The sequence below is a fragment of the Diaporthe batatas genome, assembly GCF_019321695.1.
Source record: "Diaporthe batatas strain CRI 302-4 chromosome Unknown Contig00022, whole genome shotgun sequence".
In the NCBI taxonomy this organism is placed as follows: domain Eukaryota; kingdom Fungi; phylum Ascomycota; class Sordariomycetes; order Diaporthales; family Diaporthaceae; genus Diaporthe; species Diaporthe batatas.
Window position 1 is genome coordinate 486,551 of NW_025408569.1, and position 11,571 is coordinate 498,121.

Genomic DNA, 11,571 nt, shown 5'->3' on the forward strand with positions numbered 1-11,571 from the left:
TTACATGCCTGTCTCTCAAGGCAGCAGCTTTGTGCTACAAATAGGCAGAAACAATGTTCAGGATGATGACAGCTGCTTGTATCTGTTGAATAAAAATGTCGATTTTGAAGGCTTACGCATACCTCATGGAAGAATATGCACCTCTAGAGACACCGCAAAGGGGACTGCTGCCTTGGAGTCTGGATATGCTTTTCTGCGGGGCAGGCTGCATCTAGTTGTGATGGCACAGATATAGGCACTGTTGATGACAGGTGGACACCTGGGCTGTCGTTTATTGTAGTTCTTCTAGCCTATGTGGTTGTAAGTCGGTGGTTGCAAACCATCACATGATAAATCATTATATGAGTACTATAAGTCCGTGAAAATTAAGAAAGAGATCTTGGGGCACACGTATCGCCCGCCGCCTTATCGAGTTGCGGTCTCTACCCAGAACTTCCTATAACGCTCCACAGCACCCCGACCAGCCTCGTCCCAGGCACGCTCACGCAGTCTCTCATCCCTGACACCTTCTTGGAGCTCAATTTCGCTCCACCATGGCTCCTGGTCATCGAAAAATGTGGAGCGAACATTTGAAAGCCACTCCTCGTCGGGCTGGGGTAGCTGCCGGCTGTCCGGGTCTGCACCTTTCTCAAGCAGCAATTCAACGATATCCCAGAACCCTTTGAGCACAGCCGCGTTTAGTGCGCTGCCATATTTACCCCCTCGTGCGTTGATTTTAGCCCCCCTTTTTAGCAGCTCACGAACAGACTCTATCTGACCCGAATGCGCCGCTGCTTGGAGAGCCGAGCCGAAGATACCCCCTGCTGCGTTGACTTCAATCCTGTTGCATTTGTCGAGCAGAAAGATTGTAAGCTTCATACCGTAGACGTTGGCACAAGCCGATTGTAGCGGGAAGCCGTATACTCCGCCTCCGATGTTGACATCGGCACCGTGGTCGAGCAAGAATTGAATCCTTTTGATCGGCAAGTCGCGGTAGTCATTGCACTCAAGCTCAAGTGCTGCCTGAAGGGCGGTGGCGTATTGAGATCCCTGTTTGTCGTTGACCTTTGCTCCATGTTTCAGCAGTAATTGTAATATTTCATTGTCAGCCCGGATGTTGGCCGCGGCGGCGTGCCAGGCACTGCCAAACTTACCGCCTTGTACGTGAATATGAGCACCACGCTCCACCAGCAGACTCGTTATTCCCCTGCTTCCTACCGCGCACGCCGCTTGGAGGGCGGTTCCATATTCTCCGCCCGACGCGTTGATCTCGGCGTCGCGGTCAAGCAAAAATCGCACGTTGTCCACATCCGCACTCACACAACTTGCCTGCAAAGCGTTGCCATAGCGCCCACACGCCTTGTTGACATCAGCATCATTGTCAAGCAGTAGCTCCAAGACGTCAGTGTCTCCGTATCTTTCCAAAGCCGCGGCCTGCAGCGGACAACCAAACTCGCCTCCCGTCGAGTTGACGTTGGCGCCCCAGTCGAGCAGAAGCTCAACTGTGTCAAAGTCTACTCTTGGGTCCCGTGCGCAAGCTGCCTGTAAGGCACTCCCGTAGTATCCTCCCTCTACTTTCACATCAGCCCCCTTCTGTAGAAGTAATTCCACAAGAGGAAATGAATAATAGCTTGCTGACGCCGACTGTAGCGCTGTCCCGTAGTAGCCTCCCGGGGCCCGCTCCATATTAACCTTTGCGCCTTTTTCAAGCAAGAGCGACACAATTCCCGTCTTTTCCTCCAATGAAGCACTGCTGGCGAACACAGCCTGTAGGGCACTGCCGTACTTGCCACCTTCTGCGTTGACATTGACGCCTCTGTCCAATAGCAACTGGATGTCCGATACTTTCGCGTATTCATTCTGGCATAGCGCCTGTAGTACACCACCGTACTGACCACCCGGAATATTGACGTCGGCGCGATTCTTCAGGAGCAAGTCGTAACACTCCCTGTAGCCCCATGTACCCATATTCGCAGCCGCAAGTTGCAGTGCTGTCCCACGATTGATGCATTGCATGTTCATGTCGGCGCCATTATCAAGGAGAAATTCCAAACATTCGCCTGATGGAGCGGCGTGTGGGAGAAGACCCTCTGCTGCTGACATCAAGGGACATCCGGCTGCAACTGAATATGCATTGACATCGGCGCCGCGTCTTACGAGCAATTGCGCAACTGTAAGATGTCGACCCAATATAGCAGCCTGTAGAGCTGAGCCCATTTTACCATTTTGTGCATCGACACTGGCGCCATGATCGAGGAGGAGATTCACAATCGCATCGTGCCCCTCAAATGCTGCCGCTTGTAAGGCACCTCCCAGTGTGCCGATCTGTGCTTTTGGGTCTGCGCCCTTGCCTATGAGCATTTTTACGGTGTCAATGTTTCCTCCTCGTGCTGCCTCAGCAAGAGTTTTGTCGATGTCCTGCTGCGTCAAGTACCAATTCGTGCCGAAGCCTCCTTCGAGGAGCATCTCGGTGATCTTGGTGAATCCACTCCGAGCGGGATAAAAGAATGGCCTTTCGAAATCACCGGAAAAAAGGTTTCGTACCAAGAGGAAGTCAATGTCCTCGTAAATCGGGTCTTCAAATCCGTTCCAAGTTGTTGTGCGCACGCAGTCGCTGCGCATGGTCAGGGCAAGTTTGGCGAGGCGAGCGACGTCAGCCGGCCACTTATCACGCGGTACAATTTCGAGATGGGGCGCCCAGCTGTGTAATGCATATCGTGCGAGCGGGAAGTCAAACTCGACTTCCCAGGCGATGCTGTTGTCGCGCACATTCTGAAGGTGAACATACTGGTAGCTCAGCGACATGTGGGCAATGTGTAGGTTGGCCTCGATTTCCGTGAAACTGAAGTAAGCTGCCTTTCCCTTGACAATGCGTTCAGACATGAGATACTCCTTTACCGTGAAATGGGCTAGTCGCACATGGACACCGGGATAGCGTCCTCGCGACTCCTCCGTAATGATGAGACCGGATATTGGCTTGATGCAGGCTTCGGGCGCGGGGAGCCGGGAGTTCTTGCCCAAAGGTTCTTTCGTTTCGGGGTCGAAAACCGAGATCTCCGCCAACTCCCCAAGACTGAGGTCCCTAGTCGACGAAGCCAGCCACTTGAGAACGCTTAAAATACGTGGATCTGCTTTCTCTAGCATCCTCTCGTATGTTTCGTCGAGGCCTTGTGGGAGGTGACGCAGTTGCCCCCGAATAATTTTCTCAGTCGGATATGGAAGCTTTTGGAGGGCATCGAACTGGCACTGGACATATTGGAACCTGATTCGGCCATTAGACGACCTCATGATCATGCTTCTTTTTGAGCACGTGGGCACTTACATCCCGTCTGCTTTACCCGTTAGTGCGGCTTTTGCCTCTTGCTTGAGATCACCGGTCCATGAGTGGTAGTCAGGAGATGAGAACATTGAGTCAATATATAGCTCAATGTCGTGATTGATGCTATGCGATTGATTGCTTAGGTCGATCACGCTTTTTGAAGATGGGGAGAGCATGCATTCCATCCCTGCAGCGATGTCTGGCTCTGGTCGACTGGTACACATAACATGAACATTGGCTGGCATGTCTTGTATGATGTGAGCAAGGGTGTTTATGAGTTTATGCCGCTCACCATCCAGAGTTGGACATTCGTCTAGAGCGTCAATGACAATGAAAGCTGCTGAAAATCCGATAGTGGTGGATAAAAGTGCGGCCTCGAGTTTTTCGGTGTCTGGACGTTCACCCCTCGCCTTGAGATGGCCAAGCCTCTCAACGGGCTCCGTTTTATCAGGCCTCTCGGCATACAATTGCCTGATAAGGGATGAGAGCATTATGTCGACTTTCTTTGTCTGTTCACCGCGGAAGTCGAAGAAGAAGTATGCCAACGCGGTCTGAGGGTCCAATTCAACTCGGTCCTTAAGGTGTTTAATAGCAGACGAACTCAGGACCGATTTGCCACATCCAGCTATTGATGATTAATGAAAGGTGGTTCGGAGCGAGTAGCGATGCGTGAACTTACGCTTGCCATGGAGCCAAAGCAGCGAACTTGGTGATTTCTTCCAAGCCTCGAATTCCTTGTTACCCTGCACCAGCCAGTTGCTTGTTCCGTTTGTGTGCTTGCCGTGGGCGCGATTATACAGCACAGAGGCATCCACTTGACACAGCCAGTTGAGGAGGCCATCACGTGCCTCATCCGCCTTAGACTGCTTGACAGCGTCTAGTAACCCCGAGACATCGGTGCCTATGCTCTGCCAGTGGAGAAGAGCCTCTTGATGTCGCTTTGTTGCTGCTAGTTGTTCCTCGTCAAATTGCGAATCCCCCCAAAGAGTGTTGACGGCAGACAACGTGTCAGAAAACTTTTTCTGACGGTCTTGTATCGATGCCAGCATCGTATCCCACTCATTCCATTTGATCATATCCTGACCGAGGCGAGTCACACCATTGCTATCATAGTAGCAGTAACTCTCAATGAGGAATTTGAGGATCTCCTGATAGAGCTTCTGTAAAGAATCCTTGAATATAGTGAGTTCGTCCCCGGGCTGTGAGCCCTGTTGGTTTTCACTAGTGTGTGACTCGTAGCGTCGCAGATAGAGACTCTCCCACATTCGGCTCTGATCAATGAGGAATGAGATGTGTTCCAAACCCTGAGCGAGTGCTGAGGCTTGCTTGGAAGGGTTCAAGAAGAGCTTCAGGGATGATTCCATATTTAGCTTCCGAAGGGCAGACACAATCGGGACACGCGCTAATTTACTCACCGGCAGCAAGAGACTGACACCTCCCCAGGCGAGTGAGGCAGTCGGGTTTGCACTCACAGCACCAGTGACGTACTCATTGGCCCAATTGACGACCCCGAGAACGGGCTGTACCAAATCCTTGACTTGGACCTCCGAGCTTCCGAACTTCAGCTTCCACGTGTCTCTGTTTATTTCCTCCATCTTGCGCTCAAGAATTTTGTGCATCCGGTCTCTCCTGGCAGCCCGAGGAGTCATGCCGACGGTTGAGACTAGAGTAGCAGAGAAGTTCTTGCGGAGTTTGGCTTCGTATTCGTCTATGGATTCTTTATCGCTTTTGTGCAGATTCTCGTAGGCCAGATCCCAAAGGTCCTTGATCGGTACGTCGGCGATTGTGGGCTCAGGTCGGGATGGCCTATTGGACCGTTCCGGCAGGCCTGAAGGACCTGGCTGGCTGCTGGTAGCCTTCTGGCTCTTGGGCTGCTGCTCGCGTGGAGGCTGGTCGACTTTTTGATGTTTTTGATCATGTTTGGCCCTGGAAGTGAGAAGGCGAAATTTTCCCTTGAGCTTCTTCGTGAGTTCCATTCTGATTGGTGGATGATTTGTGGCTTTTGATATTTGAGGATCTCGAAAGATTGAGTTGTCAGGTATACTTCATCTCACGTTTATAGCCTGTGATAAAAACAGGGGAGGTAGGACATGAAAGGTTTTGGGGGAGATAGGAAATAAATGGATTTTAGGGCAGTAAAGAGCCCATGTACATCAAAAGAACGCAATTAGGTGACCGGTCTGCGGGGAGTGGGGTGTCAGGTGTCTCACAACATATGATAATTCATTTTCCTCTCGCTGGCGCTGCAAATGAGGTCACACAGGATGCACCTTAAAGCCACTCCCCTCCCTGTCTCGAATCAAAACCTGTTTCGCGGCAGCCACGGCGGGTATTCCAGTGTGATAATTCTGTTCTTCCTGGTCAAATTAGCCCGTCACGTCCCTTCATTCAACCTTGCATCTCAGCTAATCCATCTTTTAACTGCTTACACAACAGACCCCCGGCCAAGAGACTACCATTCCAAGTCCCACGATACTCCCACAAGCCCCTAGCAAGGTCTTTAATAGAACTATAAGCAGACTCGGTGAGGCTTTATGTATCTACAGCTATTACACACTCTTATAGGAGGCCTAATTATTAAAAAGAGTAATTAATTTACTTAAGTTACTTTAATAAAGTAAATAGTTTTTTATAATATTATAATATATAAAAAGTATTAATATATAATATTATTTTATTATAAAGTTTTAAGTTTATAATATAAATTTATAATTTATAAATAATAATAAAAGTTTAAAATAATTTAATAAAAATTATAAATAAAGTGAGTTTAAAATTTATATACTTTTAATTATTAAAATAATTAAAATTGTATAATCCTAATTATATTTTATATTATACTAATATGAACGATTGTTGGTAGACTAAGCCAGGGTTTCCAACTGCGAGTGGGCCAGTCGGTCGATTGGTTCCAAGACGAGTGAGTGCTTCGGGCCCGACTACAAATAACCACCACTGTACCCTCTGATTGTTAGAGGGAGGGCTGGCTAGCTGGCTGGCTAGCTGGCTGGGTCCTCTAGATGTCCCGAGACAGCACGCCCTGTATCCATTATCACTCACGTCTCTTCTCCGAGATGAGGCACATGCATCATCCACGCCGTAGGCAACCTCGCCCCCAGCTGGGCACACACACGTTAAATAGACTGACCGCATGCGATGATGCTAGCTGGACCGACCATAAAAGTGTCGACACGACAAAATGGTGCCCAAAATCATTTACAATCACAAGTACATGACAGCAATAATAAACCCCAAGAGCAACTGGGGCACAACACAATCCTTTCACATATCTTCAATTGGTGGAGATGGACACACTGCAGCAGCACCTATGTACAATCCCGCCCGTGGGCGCCTCCCAAGATACACCCCCTAGCAAAAAAAAAGAAAACCCTGGAAAGTCCAATCCAAATCGCACTCGCACTTGCACGAGGTTGGGGAATCATATGCCTGCAAAGCAAAAAGGTCGAGCCCCTAGCCACTTTCCATCGGTGGGTGATAGCTCCGCTCCCATGTGGTAGGATGGTTGGTGGTGACACGCAACGGTCTGTAAAGCACATCGCAGTAAAGGAGACCTTGAGCCCCCCTCGAATCAGAGGACGCCACCAACACCTAGTCGTCGGGATGGACGCCCCCCTGCACCGCTCCGGAGCAAGGAGCATCTACAGCGGCAGCGTCCGCTCGACTATGGCGGAAAGAAGTCATTTCCCAGCACAACCCACGCATCGCAAAAAGTCACAACCCAATCCAAAATCTCCTGCTCGACCGACCATTCCCCTCCCCGTGCGCCGTCACATCTGTATGTGGAGCGGCGAGGCGGTGCACGAAGGACCACTAAGTCGTGTAAAAAAAGTCAGGCCGGCGATCGCCCATCTTCTCGATCTCAACCTCCGTCTTGCCAGCAGCCCAGTCGTCGCGGCCCCCGCTGCGGCGCTTCTTGTTCTCCGCCCGCAGGCCTAGCGTCATGAGGACAGAGCCCCCGAGCAAGAAGAGGATCATGTACGCGAGGACGACGCCGTGGCCCTCCAAGAACCGGGGGCCGCGGAAGTAGATGTTGGACGACACCACGCCGTTGAGGTTGCCCCAGCCTATGACGAAGCCGAGCACCACGCCGCGCTTGTAGACGCCCTCGGTGTTGTTGGCCATCCACGTGATGGTGTTGGCGATGCAGGGGTAGATGCCCGCCGCGCCGAGGAAGGTGCCCGCGTACTGGACCCACGGGTCGTTGGTCGCGATGAGCATGGCGAACCCGACGATGCCCACGGACGACACGCAGATGTTGCAGAGCCCACGGGCTTGTGTGCGGTCGGCTACAAATCCGACGACGACGGTCAGGACGGCGGCGGAGGCGTAGGGCGCAACGCTGTACAACTGTTGCCGGACGACGTCGGTTGGAGCAGCCACGCCTGCATTCTTGATAATGGTGGGCAAGAACAGGCTGAATCCGTAGAGGGGCATGTCGCAGCCCATGTATATCGCCATTCCGAGCCACATCTTCCAATCCTTCAACGCTTGCCAGAAGTACGTCATGGAGAAGTCCTCGTGCTCCGCTGAGGATTGCTGGTCGAGCTTCAGGCGGCGGATGACCCGGACCCTGTCGACGTCAGAGAGGAACTTGGCCTCGTCGGGGAAGTCGTGGACCAGCCAGAAGGAGATGGCGCCGATGATGACCGTTGCCAGGCCTTCGAGGATAAAGATCCATGCCCAACCGGGCCTGCCTCCCACACCTCCCATCTGTTCAATGGCGGCAGCGAGGAGGCCACCAAAGGATCCTGAAAGAGCAGCAGCCGAGAAGAAGATAGCCTGCAAGTCTGGTCAGCCAGAGCAATCTTTTGTGATCGGAAGCGCACAGGGTAGATACTAACCGCTCGCACGCCGAACTCAGATCTCTTGTACCAGCAGGACAAGTAGTAGTTGATTCCGGGAAACAGACCGGCCTCGGTGAGACCCAGAAACCACCGGGCAGCCATGAGCCCAGACCAGTTTTTGACAAATCCCATGCCAACCATGCAAGCACCCCACAGAACCCTACGCCATGGTTAGAATATGTCCTCGGCAGGCAGCAGGTGTTATGAAGGAGGTATCATTGGCAACGTACATGATGATGGGGATAAATATGGACGGGCGCAGGCGCTTCAGGAGAATGTTGGTGAGAGGCTCGAACAACGCGTAGGAGATGAAGAAGATGGTCAGGGTATCGTTGTACTGCTGGGTGTTCATCTTCAGGTCCTCGCCCAGGCCGGCGATCTTGGCGTTTCCAATGTTTGTGCGGTCCAGGAACGCCAGCAGGTACAGCAGACTCAGCCACGGGATCATGACCAGGTCCAGCTTCCAGACCAGCTTCCTGTCGATGCTGGCCCGCTCCGCCTCGGACAGGTGAGCGTCGGGGTCCGGGGGCAGATCCCGCAGAGTGCCGACATAGTTCTGCTGCACTGCTGTGGCCTTCTCCGTGTCATTGTCGGACAGGTTGACGTTGTTTCCGTTGGTGGCCATCTTGTCGGCCGTTGACGTCAAGAACAGGACAGCAAGTCGGTTGGTCCTCGCGGCCGCGTGGGCTAAACCAGAGCGAAATGAGGCTGCGGTCTGTCAGTGCGCAAGTTCTAGGGTTGATTCACACGAGAGCTGCAAGACCAGGCGAGCAAAGGATTGGATGGAGCCCCCAAATGAGAGCTGCCGGTATACTGTGCAAGATCCCCATGGTCCAAGTGCTATCGAGGGATAAATAAGATGCAGGTAGCTTCGGAAAATACTCACAGTCTCCTGGCAGCTGCGTCTCGATTGTTCACGAGATACACAAGGTGGTGGCCTACTTGAGTAAAAGTCTAGAAAGAAAGAGAAGAATGCCGCCGCTGGATGATCGTCATGAAGTCAGTGAGGGGAAGGCAAACGAGGATGAGCGAATAGACTCGGGTGACTGGGGTGGTAGTGGGATGGACGAAGGGGATCTGCAGTCGCAGGTCGCAGAGGTGCCCAGAGAGTCGGGTTTGGAGAAGGCTAGTTGGGACCTGGGAGTGTGACGAGAAGGGGAGCTGGGGCATGGGAGGGAGGAGATAAATATTCCCATGGCGGGGGCCCATAATAAAACAGAAGTGAATATACTGTGTTGTAGAGAGTGAAGGGTGGGGATTGGGATGGAGCTGTGAGTGACTGACTGCATGTGTGCAAACGATGTTGCTGATGTACTTACCCTTGCGTAGTCCTGATCAGTGAATTGGCCTTTTTTTTTGGCGTTGTTGACCTGATTTGTATGATCAACAATTCTCGAAGGAATCGGGGACGAGAGGCTGGCTGTATTTGAAAAGACCAGATGGTGTCGTCAGCATGAACTCCAGGCGCAGGCGATGCCGTTTGGTGGTGACAAATTGTGTGCCCGCATGTGGTAGGTAGCGCAGGGGCGGAAAAGGACGGGTATGTGAGTGATGAGGAGCGAGTGAGCGAGTGTTTGGTGGTCTCGGCGACACGGAGGGGGCAGACCAAAAGAGAGAGTGTGGGTATCCAAGGATTGTCGGCTGGTCGACTGATTGGAAGAAAAGAGTCGAGAAGGGGTGATGCGTGTGGGCTCTGAAGGGGACCAGAGTTACAATCCGTTCATCAGTCAGTCGGGCCTGGCAAGCCTGGGTCTGGGTGGGTGTGGGGGATTGGCACGCCCAGGATGGCCGTCGACCCGCACCTACCTTGTACCTTGCTCTGCAACGGCGGGGAGGGGATGGATGTGGTAGGAAGGGGGTCACTTTACACAACACTGCCGGCAGGATCTGGGCCACCAATTTGGAAGCTCAGATCTGACGGGCAGACGGGCTAGAATGGCAGGTACGCATGGCTGGCAGCGGGCTGGAAGGACACAGAGCACGTATTAGGGAGCGAGACTACCGAGGGAGGTACGGGAGTACGAGGGTACGGGGGTACGAGGGTACAAAGGTACTCGAGATACGGCTACTACCAGTTACGGAGTACACCTGAACTCGTGCAAACTTGGGGTTCTCCGTGTCACTCACTGAGAGCCTCCTCCAAAATCCCACATCACGCGGGGCTCCCCCAGATTACGAACAGCACAAACCACACAAGAGATGAACGGCAGAGGGACCGGCAAGCAGTGGAGAACGGCAGTACGGAGTAAAGCTTGGAAGCCGCAAAAAACAAGCCTGGGGTGATCCTTGACCTGCCCCAGACTTGCTAAAATGCCCAGATGCGGAGGTGGATTGCTTAGCGCCTCGGTGGGGGCAGGAGGGTGGGGGAGCACCTACCTGGGGCTGCTGGGGTTGGTTCGATTCGATTTTATTCGAGTGATGAATGACCTGGGACCCTCTTCTCCTCTTTACCTTGGCATCATCGCCAGCCTGCTTGCCTGCTTTTCTCACGAATTCCCTCCCGACAGATAACCCCGAGTTGTCAGATATCGACCAGGCAGTATCGCACGTCATGCAGCTTCGTCCCCACCACCCCAAGGCCCTCGGCGCATCGGATGGGGCCCCCAAGAGACGCCGCGGGCGAGCATTGATGTATCAATATGTTGGCAAGACTGCGAAGGGGACGACGGTTGGATTCGACTTCCGGGACACAGCATCGGGGCATCCACCTCGATTGGGCATCTTGGCATCCTGTGTCATGTCCCTGCATGCTGTTTCTGCACCTTTCCACCACCCAGCCGCGTTGCGTGCCGACATCGCACCATTATTTGAATTTCTACGATTTCTACGAAATAGCTCTGCATGGCATAACATGTCTTGTGCGTTGTATCGCCGTCTCCCAATGGCCACGAGTCTGCCATGGCCTGCCTGTCAGTGTCAGCTTGTACTTGCGTTGCGTCCCTTTATTAATTTGTGCCTGTGCCTGTGTCTGTACACTTCGCCTAGATTACTGTCTGAGATGCCCCGTGGGCCATGCAGCACTTATGTCCCGGCTGCTGGGAAGCGACAGTTCGCCCTCCCCAATCGCTGGCCCCCAACCCAATGCAAATGCAGGTCATCCGTCGCACCGTATCCCAACCACTGCCAGTTCGCCTCTCCCTTCAGTTGCCCTCATACCACATGCACCACACCACATCCACACACGGCACCCACCTGTGCCAGGCAAACCACATCCGGCAACATGGCTATCTCCTCGTGCAGCGTGGCATCAGGATGGCACCCAGATCTGAGACAATCGCAGCAAGATGACGCCCACTTCCTTGGCTGATGGTGCCTACGGGGCGTCTTGTCTTGTCCATCGCATCGCCAGCTCTTTTCCTGCCTGGCTTGCTTGGAGTGACTGACCGAACCCCCCCTGGCAGCGTCGAA

General features: G+C 52.9%; 2 protein-coding genes across 2 annotated transcripts; both read right to left on the reverse strand.

The window, feature by feature from the left end:
• Positions 1-245: 245 nt before the first annotated feature.
• Positions 246-5,395, reverse strand: KVR01_012915 (uncharacterized protein). The gene is made up of 4 exons (XM_044786277.1): positions 4,714-5,395; positions 3,978-4,644; positions 3,302-3,923; positions 246-3,241 (listed from the first exon to the last, which is right to left on the reverse strand). Exons 1-4 carry the CDS (start codon positions 5,272-5,274, stop codon positions 406-408), a joined length of 4,686 nt encoding a protein of 1,561 aa, XP_044638071.1. The 5' UTR covers positions 5,275-5,395; the 3' UTR covers positions 246-405.
• Positions 5,396-6,579: 1,184 nt separating this feature from the next.
• KVR01_012897 (uncharacterized protein) lies at positions 6,580-9,993 on the reverse strand. The gene is made up of 5 exons (XM_044784294.1): positions 9,483-9,993; positions 9,050-9,144; positions 8,394-8,871; positions 8,161-8,323; positions 6,580-8,098 (listed from the first exon to the last, which is right to left on the reverse strand). Exons 3-5 carry the CDS (start codon positions 8,786-8,788, stop codon positions 7,130-7,132), a joined length of 1,527 nt encoding a protein of 508 aa, XP_044638053.1. The 5' UTR covers positions 8,789-8,871; positions 9,050-9,144; positions 9,483-9,993; the 3' UTR covers positions 6,580-7,129.
• Positions 9,994-11,571: the final 1,578 nt, after the last annotated feature.